Source organism: Epinephelus fuscoguttatus, linkage group LG19 (genome assembly GCF_011397635.1).
Source record: "Epinephelus fuscoguttatus linkage group LG19, E.fuscoguttatus.final_Chr_v1".
NCBI classification, from domain to species: Eukaryota; Metazoa; Chordata; class Actinopteri; order Perciformes; family Serranidae; genus Epinephelus; species Epinephelus fuscoguttatus.
In genome coordinates, this window is record NC_064770.1 from 30,750,118 (window position 1) to 30,767,173 (window position 17,056).

Here is a 17,056-nt window from a genome sequence, read left to right on the forward strand (position 1 = left end):
TAATTACACAGCTGAACTATCGGCTGTGAGCCTCCGTTAGAGGGCTGGATCTGACATTCAGTAAATGCCAGCCAGTCACTGCACTATTAGCAGGGCTCTCTGTGTGTATACGTATATGTGTGTGTGTGTGTGTGTGTGTGCGTGAGTGTGAGCACGCACTGAGAGAGTGAGAGAGCAGCGGATAGTGATGGCATCAGTTACATTGAAAATGTCAGTCTGAGTCTGGGATCTTTGCGTTTGTACGTTCCACTTTGCAACCTGCTTATTTGTGTGTGTGTGTGTGTGTGTGTGTGTTTGTGTGTGTCTGTGGACAAAGGTGGAAAGAGAGAGAGACAGTGTAAATGTTTGTGTCTGTCTAAAGTTTGTTTAGGTCGTCCATGTGCCTCCAAGGTCCTATCATCAGTGAAGCGTGCTGTATTGAACCGCAGCCACTCCCCGCTGTGTCCTCTGTGTGTTTGGTTACGCTTGGATTGCAGCCCTATTGGAGATGATTTAACACTTTAGAATTGATCCGCAAACAACACATTCTGAAAAATAAGCCCCTCTCCTGCTTTCTGTCTCCTCCTGTGCACTTCTCACTCACTCTCTTAAAAAAAAAAAAATGAAACCCCTCATGCATCTTCATCCCCTCCCTCTGTCTGTTTTCTTCTGTCTCTTTCCTCTGTTCTTTTTTTTCTGCTCCTTTGCAGTAAACTGGACGCCTTCATCTATGATGCTGCAGTGTTGAATTACATGGCCGGCAGAGATGAGGGATGTAAGCTGGTGACCATTGGCAGCGGGTAACCGAAGCTTATTTTCTTTAAAAAAGAGACTTTTAAGTGCGGTTTGCCTTCACGTCATGGTCTGATGCTGCCATTCTTTGGTCCAAACCATTGTGTTAAGTTTTGTAAAGGTTTTGTTTATGGTTGCAATGCACAGGTACATGTAAATACAAGCAACAGGGATTCTGAAATTGCTTTTTTATTAAGTTCTCTCTCTCAGGCATAAAAAGTAAAAGGTAGAGGATGAGTAGATTGACCACCTACATGTCTGTACAGTAAGTATGAAGCTACTGCCAGCAGCTGGCTAACTTAGCTTAGCACAAAGACCGCAAACAGGGGGAAACAGGTAGCCTGCCTTTGTCCAAAGATAGCAAAATTTGTTTACCAGCCCCTCTAAAACTCACTAATTTACACGTTGTATGTCATTTGTTTGATCCATTTAATCTGTTGCTTGGAAACCAGTGGAGACTACAGGAAGTTACTGGTTCTGAGATCAGTTGTGTGGTTTTATTTTGACGTCATTGGGAAAAAAAATTGCATAAGAAATATGTATAGCGTACTAGCATATTGTAATTCAAGTTGACTAGGAGAAAACTAGACTTCTGCTCCTTCTCCTGGCTCTGTTTTCAGGCTTTAGAAAATCTAGCCGTGATGGGATACTTTGGCCAATCACAGGTCATTTCAGAGAGAGATATGTGTGCATGTCCCTTTGGTGAATGTCTGATTCAGTGGTAGAGCATAATGCATAGAAAGATGCTATTCCAGCATTGGAAACAGCTGCCTACACTGCAAAGCAACATCAAAAAAGGAAGACAGACTAATCATAAAGAGAGTCTGGAAAGGGAGGCGGACGATAAACAAAACAAGTCAGTATCCTCAGATTTTGCTAATAGTTTAGCCTTCAGCTAACCAGAGCTAAAGCTGCTCACAGCTGCCACTTTATTTTCACGTTTCGACTCGCAGTGTAACCTTCTCCTCACTCCCCACTGCTACAAAACACCTCACAGAGAGAAGAGCAGGTAGCAGCTCCAGAGATGGACCCTTAGTAAGCAGCCACAGCAACACAGACCCCAGCTCTGGGGGACTGGACAGCTCCAACTCCTTGCCAGATCTGCAAACTTTCTGTTGCTGCTGGTACAAAGGCTAGACCTGGTGCTGCTGCTGGCCACCAGCCCACCGTGCACTTGCCAAAGTTGAACCGCTACAACCGCCAGCTGAAGGTCCTTTTCCTGAAAGCTGCTGCCTGCTCTCCTCCCAACGAAGCAGTCCACATAGCGATGGGGAGTGAAGTGGAGGAATGGTGGGGTGACCAGCTAGCTAATTCTTGTCTCATTTGTGAACGGATAAACAGAGAGAGATAGCAAAGCAATGCACTGTGGTCATCTGGTCAAAGGGGCTGAGGACAGGAAGCGGAGAGGTACAGGAGGAGGTTGTATTTTTAAATTCTGTAGTTTTCCAGACTTCTTCCAACCCCAGCTTTTACACATTTAAAGAGTACAACATTTAATTATGACTAGAGTTTGAGAAAGATGAGGCAGCAGTCATTGTACACCAAAACTGGATCATGAGTAGGTACATATCTGTTTAAATCTGTCATCACAGTTTTGTTATCATGTATTCACGTGCCCATATGTACATTTTAAGTGTTACTGGTCATTGTCACTTGTTCCTCTTCTCCACACTTGCTGCAAAGAGATCCATTTTTAAAGCAACTGAACACTAAAACTGCTTTAAGAAAGGATCTCTTTAAGGCCAGTATGGAGCGGAGGGATTAAAGCGGCCAACAGTGTTTCAGTGCACATATGGGCTATGTCAGTGTTGTTATAAGGTATAAGGTAGACCTTAAAAAATGCAAACCAACCCTTTGAGGGGGCGGACACCAGGACTGCTTGTCTTTGGGCCCAACCAAAATTAAAAAGTTTTAGTCACTTTGATTGTATATCTGTGACCTAAATTTCCTCTTGGTGACATTTATATGCATCATGCATCATGCATGAGGTATCTCCTTAAAGATATTTTTAATCACAGTGACACCATCTGGAGGAAGAAAGGTGAGAATATTTGTTTAAAGGTTAAAATATGTGTCTCCTTTGTGTATGTGTGTGTGTGCGTGTGTGCTCGTCTGGACGTGCTCGTGTTCAGGTACATCTTCGCTACCACTGGTTACGGCATCGCTCTGCAGAAAGGCTCCTACTGGAAACGACAGGTGGATCTGGCCATCCTGGCAATCATTGGAGATGGTGAGAAGCACACTTGCGCTGTGTTCTCATACACAAACTTGAAGTGCATGAGACTATCTGTGAAGGCAAAAGGTTACATTGTTCCTTGCCAGCATTGTAATTCATGCACACATACACACACACACACACGCACACACTCATCTTTACTGCCTTGTCTGCTGACAGCACAAAGGGAAAGCAGTGAAGTATAAATAGTCCTTTGATGTTATTCTGGACACAAAAGGCTGCTCTAAACAGAGGGCAGAGTGTGTAAGTTATTCTAATATATTCCTCTCTGCAGCACCAGATCTGTGTGTGTGTGTGTGTATGTGTAAGCATTACTCTATCTGAATCACCACATTCCTTTATTACAGTAGCTTCAGAAGTTCTTACATAAACAATTTCCCAACTGCAAAACAGAGAGGAAGCAAGACAGCTCGAGCTTTTAGTGACAGATTCATTTACATTTTACATCGAAAGCGTTTTGCTGATGCAAGTGTTCACACAGCCACTCACATTAAGTGCACTGAAGTTGATTAAATGAACATTGGTGTCACAATAATCCTCTCTAACCAAATCTTATCAGGGCTGCAGAGCATACAGGCCACACTCCATCATATTTCATGGCTGGGTAATTTTTGAAAAACATCCTGTTCAGTGTTTTTGTTTTGCTTAGTTGTCTTCTCCCTGTTAATAATCCCATCCAATCTTTTCACACTTGTAGCTTTTTGGCAGAGTCATTCAGTGCAAAAACACACTGATGGGAAAATTCACATAGAATTGATTGCAGCTGCTGATAGCACCATAATTTGTGCATCAATTTTAATCAATATTTGCCCCGTCTCAAGGTCAGGAATCACAAATGATACAGAGCTACTGGTATCACAGCACAAACACGCCCATAAAGTTTCGCAGCTCAGTGCAATTTGTCATTTGATTGCAAATATCAATGTGTATAATTGTTGCTGTTGCTTCCAAGAACACAGGAGTTAGAGCAATGGCAGGGAGACAAAGAAAGCTGAAAATTTCAAAATGTGAGCTTCAGGTCCCAACCTTAGACTCTTGAAGCCTTGAGTTTGGAATCAGCTTTTGCCATCTTGATTTCTGGAGCGAGAGGCTGGCACTGTGAAGGAGCGAGGGGTGGATGTGACTGAGAAGCTGAGGACACACAGACAGCCTGTCACTCAGAGCAGCCCGCCCTTAATTTTGCATAACTTTAAGCCTTAATAAAATAAGCTATTAAAAAATTCTACCCAGTACAGGGAGAAATTAGCCATGGAGTCCTGAACTGTTTTTTGTACCAGGCTGTAAACATGTTTATTTCTGCTGTAACATTGGGCATTTTAAGATGTAGGTCTATGTGGATTGATTAGCTTCTGGAGCTAGCTTAAAGTGGCCATTCAAAGTACTATAATTTTTGGGACGTCCATGTTGACTTAATTTTTCAGCCCCAGAGGTTGCCGCTTGGTTCTGACCAACAAGGTGCAGAGGCCTTACTCAAAACCTCAGGCAAGGAATTTCGACATGACAGAAATATGCAGGAATATATGCATGTATTTAGGATTTAATGCCCCAGTCAGTCAGTGCTGTTATAGTTATTTAAATGCGCACCTTCAGACTGTAAGAAAAGATGGTGTAATTTGAAGTTTGGTACCATGTCTCTCTAGGAACAGCATATGACTTTCAAATAGTGACCAAACAGCAAAATAAAAACTTCTCGGTCCATCACGTGATGTCATTGGGCCCAAAAAGCAGTGCCTCCAGGAGTTCATGATGTTGCAGTCACAACAACTAATGCAAATTCAGCCAGTCCCTATTAGTTCTGTGGTTTCTTGCAAAGGAGTAAAATCTCATTTTATTGTAGAGCTGTGTGCAGCGTATTAATTTGATTTAATGCTGGAGGGATTGAAAAAGGCCTTTTCCCATAGACTTATATTATAAAAATAGACATCTGTATGAGTAGTTATATATTTTTTTTTATCACAAATGAACAGACTAGAAGAGTCTCACGATTCAAGTTAGCAGAGGGCACACTGGAAGTTGGCTGCTTGGGCAGCAGAGGTCTCTGGTGCAGTGGTTCCCAACTTGTCCAGCCATGAGGTCCAGATTTCTCCTTAGTCATTAGTTCAAGGTCCACACAATTCAATACATTCAGCGTCATACTTGCATTTGGCCATGTCAAGCTAGTTTTCTGTCTCTTTTAGTCAGTCACTCTACAGCAGGAAACAGCACTCCAAAATAAAAGAATAACAAATTAAAAGAAATTCATTGTAATAAATGAAGTATATTTTTTACAGACATGACATGTTTGCGAGCCCCTTGCAGTCCATTCAGAATGGACCAGCAACACACTTTTGGACCACAACCCACCATTTGGGAACCACTGCTCTAGTGCCACAGCTCTATGGGCCAAACAATAGGAAAGATCCAGGTAATGTTATTCCTTGGAAGTCAAACTTTTTTGGCTTCCTGCACCAGTAAGTCCCGCCTCCAACACTGTATCCAGTAATCTTTATACATCCATGGCTGACACCCCTTAAAAATGTGCCTCAGCTACCACCAACTCTCTGAACATGCTGATCGTTTCACTGTAACAGCATGTGGCTATTAACGCTGATTTTTGTGTAATGGAATGGAATTTTTACAATGAGGCCACCATATAAAGGGGTTGATTTTGCATCAAATTTATGCATATTACCTCATTTAAATATGTGCAAATAGCACAGGAACACTGTTGCCGGTGCCTTTCTTCCCTAGTGGGTTCTGTGAGAATTAAACAGCTTCTTTTTGTCTTATTAGGTTAAGCAGCTGCAAAAGCTGCGCAGTCCTTTTGTGAATTCGCCTCTCGGAGTTCATTAAAAATCTGTATTGTCTTTGCACCAAGCTAATAACTTCAGCATTTTTGTGAAAATTTTAAATAAAAGTCATAAAGTGAAAAAGAAAGATGAAACAAGAGGAGGGCGTGAGAGAGATGGCAAGGTAAAAGAGATAAAAGAACTGCAAAAAAAGTGTGTGACAGAGAGCAAACACATGGATGGACAAAGTGATGAGCAAGACAGAAAAGCAGAGACAGCGCACGTGTGTGATGGCCAGAGAGAGGTCAGACAGAGGACGAGGCGGGGAGCACGGGACCAGAGGAAGACGAGGAAAGACTGTGTGTCAGGTAGAGGGAGAGGGATGGGGAGTGAGAGGAGGGCAGGTCCTTGATAGATGACAGTGACTTTGTGTCCCGGCAGATGCTACTTGATCAGATAGACACGATGTGGGTGGAGAGCATATGGCTTTTCAGGGACAGAGGGAAGACAGAGAGAAGATGTGTTCAGAGGAGAGTGGAGGAACGTGAAGAACAAACAGAGAGAGACAAAACAGCCTGTCTGGGAACACATGGTCCAGCACAGACATGGCTGAGCCAGCTGCAGGTCACAGTTTTTCTTCTTCTTAGGTTAAAAAGACAACCTATAATTTTGACATAATATAGTGTCATACTGTAATCTTATGCAGTACATGTTTGGCAAAAGTACGGCAGTGTACCGAATGGGCTCTTACTACTCGTTTAATGTTAGTTTCAGACAACAAAATCCAGCAACAGTCCAAATTTATATGTTTAGACAGTGTTGCAAGATTGTGATCTGTCAGACCTACATATCATCCAGTTCGAGTCTAGGACTATTTGCGCTCAACTGTTTATGAGGTAGAGTTATTTCAAAGTGCAGATAAGCTTTCTGAAGGAACTTACATTAGGGCGAATGTCCTGAGCTAAAATGGATTTTGTGTTTGTGGTTTATAATAATGTAATGGAAAAGACAGATTTGCAAAAAAGTTTTGTGACTGCTCTCACATCTTAAATTAAACGGTTTCTCTCAGATGCTTCAAGCCAAAACATTTTTAAAAGCCCAGAAAGTATGGATGAAACTTGTACAGACTTGTGTTCTTGTGTTCCGACTGACTGCTCACCAGACTATTGCTTGAGCCGTCTGACTGCTGAAAAGAGAACAAAATTTGAATTTCAGCAATACTTCGCCCCCGGAGTCAGAGCAACAGTGCAGACAGTCACAGTTCCCCAAAGCTTTTCCCTTGAATGCACTCGATTTAAAGAAAAAAAAGAGTTAAAGTGACCTGTTGATACGTAAAGATCTCATTTATCTTTGCTCTCTGCCAATGCCACGCATGACATAAAGTCATATATGAAGATGTACCGTTGCTACATCTATGAATGTGTTTGCAAATCTAACAGCAGACAAATTGTCCAAAAGGTTTAATGATGTCTTAGTGAGTCTGCACCCTTAAGACATGTAGCTGAGCACCACCATGATATTTGTCTTTCCCCACTAGCAGCCTTAGTTATCCAGCCCTGAATGACACAGATTGGATTAGCCACGCGCCAAATGTCACAGAGGAAGCCAGAGAGGGAGGAGGGGGGGGGGCTGAGGGAAGGGAACACAGAGTGAGTGATGAGAAAAGATAAGGTCTTTGTTGCTCCCTACCTTTCTTTCATTAACACTAAAGAAACAATCTCTTTGCCCTATCAGGCAACATGGAGGGGCCTGGAAGCCCAGTGGCTGGTGATGCCTAAAGAAATTACAAACAGCCCTCGAAAATACAAACAATTAAAGAAATGTATAAGCATTCAACCTTAATAGGTTGAGAGATATTTTTAAAATAGAATTCACCATAACGAAGACATTTGCCACAATCAAATATCTTAAGATCTCACTATTTGAGATTTGTATGCAAATACATGCAAAATCTAATCTAATCTTCATAAACGACTCAAATACAATTTAGAACTCATATAGTGAAGTGTACTTCATATCTTTCGAATAATACTAATTATGACTTTCTTTGCAGATGATACCACCATTTACCATCAATTTATTTAAAGGTTCTGTGTTCAGGACATTAATATGGCGGTAAACCACTCTACTGTGTGAAGATGTAGTGGAGTTTGACATACTGAGCAGACATCTCTCTCTACCTCTGTGTGGGTTGTAATCATAGACTGTATAAAATAATGGGCATAGCTACCATCACCCATTGGTGTGTAGACTTGTTTGAAGCCTCGAGTTCGGAAATTTGGCTTTTTGGAGCTAAAAGTGACAAAATTTGAACGGGACGGTGGAGCTGTGGAGGGGCTGGGGGTGGATCTGACACTATTGGCAGTCTGAAATTCACCATCTGTACAAATAGAGAAAAGCAGTTATAGAGACCAAAACCGTTTTTAGTACCAGGCTGTAAACATGTTTATTTCTGCTATATAGTTGGCCATTTTAACATGGGGGTCTACAGAGTGCCCCAGGTCCTCAAACCTGGAAATGAGTTAGCATTTCAGCACTCCCAATTCTCTTGTTTCAAATTCAATGGTTTTTTTTGCATAGATTTTTGGTTAAACGTCTGAAATAAGGTCTGTGGTTAGCACTAGCTTAAGAGACTTTCACGTTTTGTTCTGCAACATAAAATTCGTCAGTAAATACCCCACTCATTTATTCTGAAGCATTTATGTGCCTTAAAAAAAGGTGGTTGTTAACAAGTTGCTAAAAGAGACTACAGAACATTATCACGCCAACATGGCTTTACAGCTGCACTGTGGGGGTAACATTAAGTCATGCAATCATGGTGTAGTTTGTTTATAGCCTAACATTTTTACCTCTGGCGATTGCACTAAGTCTTCAAAAATCATGAAAGTGGTTTATTTGTGAGAGTAATCTTGCTGAACAAAATGCGTAAATATCATAAACATTTGTTTGCCACTTCATTTTTTAGTCCTGGAGGCTGCTGCTTGGTTTTAATCTAAGCTTCTCTGTGGTTTGTCATGGCAGACTGTCTAGCTGCGCATGCATATTAGTACATGCATATATAACACTAGCTAACTCATGGCTGCCGATTTGTACTGTGCTCATACGGCAGTTGCCACTAAAATCAGTATGGCGTCATTGTGGAAGGGTAGTGCCAACCTTCTGACTTCCCATGGTTAACACCGTTAGCTTTGTCAGCATTGTTGCCGTTGTTTAGCACTGTTTATGTAGTAGCACCGGTAGCTGCTAGCCGCCAGCTCAGCCAGCTCCATTTTGAGATCCAGGTTCAGAAATCTTATGCTCTGAATTTTGCATCAAGCCTCTGTGAAACAAATACTGTTTTCAAATGCAAGCAAAACATAGATCAATTTCACTGCAGCTTTTGCAGAATGTTTTTATGCACATACATGGTAACTTCAGTACTGTAGTGATTCTGAAGGTAAATCTCTGTCTCATATAATGTAGTATCAGAGTATGAACTAATGTCTACCCTTAAAATTCAATGGTTGGAGGCTTTTTCAAACCCCAATGAGCCGTGCAGTAAAGAATGTGAGTCTCTCCCTGTTCTTTTGCTTTTCAGGTGAAATGGAGGAACTGGAAGCCCAGTGGCTGACAGGAATTTGCCACAATGAGAAGAACGAGGTGATGTCCAGTCAGCTGGATATCGACAACATGGCTGGTGTCTTCTACATGCTCGCCACGGCCATGGGGCTCTCCCTCATCACCTTTGTCTCCGAGCATCTCTTCTACTGGAGGCTTAGATACTGCTTCACTGGGGTCTGCACCGGCAAGCCGGGCCTTCTTTTCTCCATCAGCAGGGTAAGGGCTGTTTTGTATGTGCAGGCATGTTCTACAAGCATGCTGTAGCCTTATTTTGTGGTTTGGGAGAACAAAAACCTGCTGCAGCTTTACACAGAATTTAATTTTTAATCAAAACAAGACACGCATTGAAAAAACAGACCTAAATTTGGCCCAATAGTCAGCTCACAAACACAGGCCACTGACTGTATGCGGTTGTGTCAATATCTAGGCTTGGAGTGGTCTGAATGGGTTAACAGTGGTCGTGTTCAAGGCTATAAGGTGCAAGAAGCACTGCAGCTATACTGAGGGTTAATGCGGCATTATTGGGGTCAGACAGGCCTGTCTTCGTTCTATTTTCTATCAGCTGAATAAGGGAGCAGAGTAGGCATGAACACACACACATGCAGTTCTCTGCGAGAGCTACTGCTAAACTAACAAACTGAGTGAAACAAGGGGGAGGAGGGAGGGCTGCACAAAGGAGGATGGGGATGGAGACAGGAGGGGGGAATCACGAGGCAGCCCTGAATATCGACAAAAATAGATCCTAATTGCAGCATGTTTTTGGATGAAATCGTGGCAGCCCACGCTAAATCAATCTATTCTCTCTCATTCTGTTGAAAGGTCAGCATTCTCCCTTGTTGTGTGTAAGAACAGAAGACATGGACGTGCATCCCTAAAAGCACTGCAGTGTCTCTGCACTATTTTGAGGCGGAGTGTGACTCTGTTTTCGAAGTTAACCAAGGGGGGGGGGGGTGTAGCGAGGAGGCAAGAACTTTTAAGAGAAGATGAAGTGAGGTTCTTGGAAAGAGACGTTCTTTCAGAGCCATTCTCAAGAGTGATTTGGGGCAAAAGACATCCTTAATGGCCTATCTTGTGTTGATAAGCTCCACTAAATGTGTGGTGAACCAAAAAGCACTTTGAATTTGTTAACGTGATAAATGCTTTTTAAGGATGTATTTGTGAGCTGGGAAATGGTCTCGGTTAGGAAAAAAAATAGCTTTTGTTCTTTGAACCATAAAATGAGAGCCCTGTGACATTACTGTTAGGCATTATATCGGCAGCTCTTGTCTGGCTGTTAGTCCATATAAAGAGCCTGGCTTTATCAACCTCCGTCACAGTTGTAGTAATGGTAATTTCTTCTGTTTACTGTTCTTTCCTCTCAAAAAAAACCCCACCCCTGGTGTGCCTCTGAGGGAGGCTCGGGGCGCAGAGTTATGAGAGATATTGTAACTGTTTTGTCATTGTTGATTCAGGTTATTTTATTTAGATAAATTCCACTAACTGTGAGACACTGGTGCATTTTTGCAAACAGTTGTACTGTTAAATTGATGGAGCTGCAGAAAGACTTGTCTCATTCCATTGCATCACATTTTGTCTGTGTTCCCTTTAGAAAACATTCACTGGTGAGACTTGAGACTGCATTTAGCAATGCTGGATTATTTTCTGAGCAACATTCTGTGTGTGTTTTGGTGTCTTGGTGTGTTTATGATTAATTCTGAGTCCTTTCTACTTAAGAACGTCCTAAATTATGTTGTTTTTTTACTGCACCATCCTCTTATATCAATCATACATGGTTGTTTAGAAGATTCATATCTTAAACAAAACAAATTTTCATTTTGACTGAAGGGCGCAGATTGATTTTCTGTATAAACTGGGAATGTTTCAGAGAAAATGAAAGAAAGTCTAATTTAATATTGTTTCAAGTTTGTGTTATGGTGATAAAAGACTGTGTTGGTTGAGTGTATTGTGATTTGCTGAGTCACATACAAATTTAACAAATTCAATAAAACACACAGAGCACAAATATGTTTGGCCAGAGTAGATAAGTAATAATTATTCTGTTTGTCTCTCTTCATTTCATTCTCAATCCCAATTCTCTCCTCCATTTTATCCCTCCCATTTTCCCCTGTTGCCCTTCCACAATTTTTATTTGGCTTTTCCTCGTCCATTCCAATTTTTTTATTTATCCATACCTCCCTATGCAGGGAATCTGGAGTTGCATTCATGGAGTCCACATTGACATGAAGAAAAAGTCAGATCTGGACTTTAGCCCCCAAGACAAAATGCTGAAGCTCATTAAATCAGCCAAACAGATGACCAACATGTCTAACCTGGGCGGCTCTCACATGAACTCCCCCAAACGTGAGTTCATGCACTCAGCTGGTCCCATGATCATGGACATGATGGCGGAGAAGGGTAACTTCATCTATGCTGACAACCGAAGCTATGCTCCCAAAGATATGATTTACGGGGACACCGGAGACCTGCAGTCTTATCTTGCTAACCGCCACAAAGACCACCTTAACAACTACATCTTCCAGGGAGGGCAGCATCCTCTGACCCTGAATGATGCCAATCCCAACACAGTGGAGGTGGCAGTGAGTGCTGACTCAGTCCAGACCAACGCCAAGCCGCCGCGGACCCTGTGGAAGAAGTCAGTGGACACGCTTCGTTCGGTGCCTCCCGGGCCCCCTCCGATGCCTGACATGCTGATGCCAGACCCGCGAATGTCCATGAAGACCCAGCGCTACCTCCCTGAGGACACAGCCCACTCTGACATCTCTGACTGTTCCAGCAGGGCAGCCTCTTACAAGGACCCAGAAAACAACAAGCACCTGAAGCCCAAGGACAACTTAAAAAAAAGATCGGTGACGTCAAAATACCCAAGGGACTGCAGTGAGGTGGAGCTGTCCTACTTAAAGACTAAGCAGGTCAGCGGAGGAACCAACCAAACCGGGAGAGGAGGAGGAGGAGGAGAGAAAATTTACACCATTGACTCAGACCGAGAGCTGAGCCTGCACTCAGACCCCGTTCACTACCGCGAGAGTCGCGGCCTTGCTGCCGACGATTTGGATTATCCCGAGATCTATTCTGACCACAGTGACAACTACAGGAAGTGTGAGCAGCCCATCATTCATCTGAACTCCTCGCCTTTGCATCACACTGACTCAGATCTTCTACCAGACCCAACTTACTCTAAACACTACAGCCTGAAAGAGAAAAACATTGCTCTGTCCCCACATGAATCCATTGATCGCTACAAACAGACACACTGCCGTTCCTGCTTGTCCAAAGTGACCGCTAGCTACCCACCAGGGGGGACGTACACTGCTGCTGCATCCGCTACAGCTTCTGCCACACGCTCACCCTATAATCGGTGTGAAGCATGCCTCCACACGGCCAATCTGTATGACATTAGTGAGGACCAGCTCCTTGCAGACCCCCTGGTCAGTCCTACCATGCACCACCAACAGCAGCAGCAACCAGACGAAATGTTTGGTCTGTATTGGCCACAGACGGATGGGCCGCATGTTCAAAAGAGAAATCGCTTGAGGCTGAGTCGTCAGCACTCCTTTGACAACATCATGCTAGAAAAGCCCAAGGATGTAGACCTGGGCCGACCGGCGCGCAGCGTCAGCCTCAAAGAGAAGGATCGCTTCTTGGACTCCGCATCTGACTCGCACTATGCCAACCTCTTCGGCATGCGCCCCTACTCCGGCAGACTGTTTGGCACTGGGTCCAAATCAATGCTGTTTAACCACAACCTGGAGGAGAGCAAGAGGAGCAAGTCCCTGTACCCGGCCCATGGCTCGGATAACCCTTTCCTCAGCCACTCGCTGAGGGACGACACCAGCAGCAGACTGGTCCATGGGCGTAGCTCCTCTGATATTTACAAACAGCTGGCGGTGGCCTCGCCTGCAGCGGTCCTCGGAGCGCCCCAAGTCAAAACACGCAACGATGCGAACAATCTCCGCTCTTCCGTTAAATCCACCACTTCATACTGCTCACGGGACGGGCGGATAGCCAATGACATGTACAATAAAGAGCATGTGATGCCTTACTCAGCCAATAAGACTAGTGCATACCCAGCCCCACGTGGCGTCCTAAACTCAGCCCAGTTCAGCAATAGACGGGTGTATAAAAAAATCCCCAGTCTGGAGTCAGATGTTTAGTTGACATAAGAAATAATGTGTTCTCTCCTCTTTAACTCCTCTCTGGGTTTGTATTATAATTTATCAACTATGTTATCCACCAAGGGATGCCATAGCCACACTTTTTCTTCTTCTCTTCGACATTGTAATCCAAAAGAACTCGTGCCCACTTGGGTATGACGGTACTACTACTACTACTACTCTCTTTGCAGATGATATCACTATTTTTGTCCATTCTCTGCCATGTACCAGTGATTTGGCTGCATGGCCGGCGCGCTGCCATAAGGTATCCTGGTGTAAAGGGGAGGGGAATCATTAACCCCGCAGGTTTGAAAAAGGTTTAGGAAATGGTGTAGTCCCATTAGTGGGACAGAGAAGGCCTAAGTTACACTAAAGGAGGACTCCTGCAGGCGTTGTTTGGAAGCAGGCAGTTGATTTGTGATTTGTGAGAAAGTGGTGAGGAGGATAGGAGAAATTATATGCGAGGGGAATCAGAGGGAGAGGGAGAGGAGATAACCTCCATTTCAACCCCTCCTCCTCCCCTCTTTTTTCCTTTCCACCTCCACTGTCAAGCTTGCAGCTCGCTAGTTGAGGAGAAGAGGCCTGACAGAGAGACCAGATGGGCACGTTTGATGTCGCAGCCAGACATGGAGGCATCCCAGGAGGGCAGAGGCGTCACAGTGAGCTAGTCCAACGGTCTGCTGCTTGTTACTCTGACAAATATGGCCACCGAGACACCTGGCAGTGCCAGAGGAGAGAGAGGGAGAAAGGAGATGGGCGGCTAAATGGCACAGAGCTGAGCCTCCAGTAGATTTTGGCACTAAGTTATCGGTGTGCTCGGTCAGAATTTGGTTTTACGTGTGAAGCTCATGCTAAGGCACATGATAGAGATAAGAAGCTGAGAGTAAAGTAGGTGCTATCAATGAATAATGTTTACAGACTGACAGATAAAAAAGACAAACTGACAAAATGACTGATAGAAAAGGACACACGAGCAGGGAAAACCTGAGGCAATTGATGGGCATTTCATTTACGGCTCTGCACATAGAAAAAATAATTGCAAATTATTGCTTTTTTATTCTATTAAACTATAAGATTTATTAGGGATTCTGGCATCCGGATCCCCCTATGTAGGATTTTAGTGTTTGCTTATTTGGTAGCACAATAGCCATTAGTTTAAAAAAAAAAAAACCTCTCTCCCACATTTGCTTTTAAAAAAAGCATAGCTTTCTGAAAAATACCATCAAGAGTAGTAGATTATTTTGCATGTGTTGATTTCTTTCTGTGTCGGAGAAGACAAAATACACACGAATACACTCTCAGACACATATTTTACATGTTTTTTGAAAAGGGACTGTGTCTTTGCCAGATATGGTGGATGGATACTTGTACAATCGAAAACCTTTATCCTTGACTTTTGTGCTTAGTAAATCAGTGTCATGCTGTGGCTCCTGCTGCAAAAGAGCGAGAAAATAGTGGAAGGGAAGAGAGAAAAGAGGATAAAAACAAGGGAGAAAAGGATGAAATGGCAACTGTGTCCACCGCCACCTTGTATGAGTTCGGGAGGGGGTGGGCGCTGATTTGTCTTTTGACCTCCCTGCCACTGAAACAGGGTATTAGCTATTAAAAAAACACTGATGATTCCTTCCTTCTTCCCTCCCTCCTTCTTCCCTTTTCTCGATCAACATGACACATCACTAGAGTGTTGGCTAGCTGTAGAACTTCACTTGATTTCTTTAAGTTTGTGTAAAACTGAACTTTGGTTGGTTGGTAGGTACAGCAGTAGCAATGCTATATGGTATCTCACCGCTGCAGTCAAACTGGGGATTGGGTTAACAACTATTGATCATCAGTTATTGTTGATTCTCACTCAACCAGGGCTCTTGAGGATCTGAAGACTACCTGAGATGGATCTCTTGTTTACCTTCATGGTGTTGTTTGGGTGGGATGTGGGATGGGGTGGGTGGGGCCAGATGGAGAGGGTCGGAGCTGAGGAGGCTCCACTGTTATGTGCTCATCAATCATGTATCCATATTAGTGTGGAGTAAGTTGTGTGCGTGCATGGCAGAACTCGGGTAAGCTTGAAGTCTTAACCAGAACATTTGGTTCCTAAACTGATTGTTTATGTATTTGTTTGTTTGTTCTTTTTTGATAACAGTTAGCAGAAAAGACTTGCACATGCACATTCTTCCACGCGTGCCCCACAAAAACTTTTTTTTGTTGTTGTTTCTTCTTTTGTAGCATTACGCTGTACAAATTGTACAGAAAGAAAAGAAATCATGTAACCATCTTAACTGATTGATTGATTTGCTTGATCGATTGGATTCACAAAGCCAAATTGTATCAAATAAAATACCTCAGGATGATTCTGTGCGTTTTGAGGGAGCTTCAACCGTAGCAACAGAACAGGATGCGGCGCAGATTTTTTTGTAGAAAATAAAATGTATAAAGAAAAAAAAAAAAAAAAAAGGAAAAACGACGACGTGATTTCTATCGGCCGCAAAGCAGAATCAAACTTTTCTCCTTTTGATGTTTACCAGTCCTAGGTCTTCCAGTTCGGCTCTTTGCCCGAGCTCATGCAACCCAAGTAAAGAGAGAAGAAGAGGAAGAGAAGGTGGGATGTGGGTAGGGGGCTTAGATCGTGAGGGTGTGTGTGTTGTGTGCCGCTCCACGCCTGAGCGCTCGTAACAGAATGGAGGATGTTACTTAAACGTCCAAAAATCTGAAAAGCTACCCTTATATGGAACACACAAACAGGAATCTCTCTCTTTTCTCTCCATGGTTTTTAACGGCAGTCGACTGCGTTAGCCACTGTGTTTCAATTGAAGCTCCATCTCTAACAACCACGCTCATATCGCCCTTTTCTACTCTTGGAATACTGCAGTGAACCTCTCCTTGCTTCCCAATCAGCTTCCCCAATGTTGACTGATGAGCAACATTTGTCTTTTTTTGCATCTTTTTCTGCATATTTATTATTATTATCATATTTATCGCCACATGCTGCTTGCGTGAGCTGACAAGTGAACAATATGCACATGTAAAAAATATCAAACAGCACCCTCGCGTTTTTATGAACTCATGATGATTTGTTCTATTTGTTCTACTTTTACAGAACTGTCATGTAAACTGATGATGTTTTATGTTCAAACACACACAGACACACACACACACGAACACACACACACACTCAGACACACCCTTGTGATGACAACCCTGCTCTTTTTAATGACAAAAATGTATTTTAATTACATTTAATGATAAATAATGAGGTGATGGCATGCAACCCCAGATGTAACAATTTTAATGTTTTATGTTGATTTTTTTTTTCCGTTTGTTTGTTATTTTTGTTATGATGTTATGATCACTAATGCGTTGTAACCAGGTGTGAGTATATACATATATGAGAGAAAAAAATTATCTATGTTTAACACGATGAAGATGCTGCTGCTGTTTTGGGGGAGACGGCGAGGACCTGACCCTAGTGCAACTTCCTCATTGGCTGACGGGGTCATTATCAGGCCACGTTTTGCCCCAATGGGGTCACAGATCAG

General features: G+C 43.1%; 1 protein-coding gene across 2 annotated transcripts in view; it reads left to right on the forward strand.

The window, feature by feature from the left end:
• The window catches only part of grin2aa (glutamate receptor, ionotropic, N-methyl D-aspartate 2A, a), a 248,795-nt gene extending 233,365 nt beyond the window's left edge, over positions 1 to 15,430 (forward strand). Inside the window, exons 12-15 of one of the 2 annotated variants that reach the window (XM_049561003.1) lie at positions 690 to 779; positions 2,904 to 3,001; positions 9,353 to 9,591; positions 11,559 to 15,430. In XM_049561003.1, the coding sequence (XP_049416960.1) occupies positions 690 to 779; positions 2,904 to 3,001; positions 9,353 to 9,591; positions 11,559 to 13,526 (2,395 nt within the window). In that variant the 3' untranslated portion in view covers positions 13,527 to 15,430. Of the gene's footprint in view, positions 1 to 689; positions 780 to 2,903; positions 3,002 to 9,352; positions 9,962 to 11,558 lie in introns of those variants that run through there. The other variant, XM_049561004.1, reaches the window with a different exon arrangement.
• The last annotated feature ends 1,626 nt before the right edge of the window (positions 15,431 to 17,056 follow it).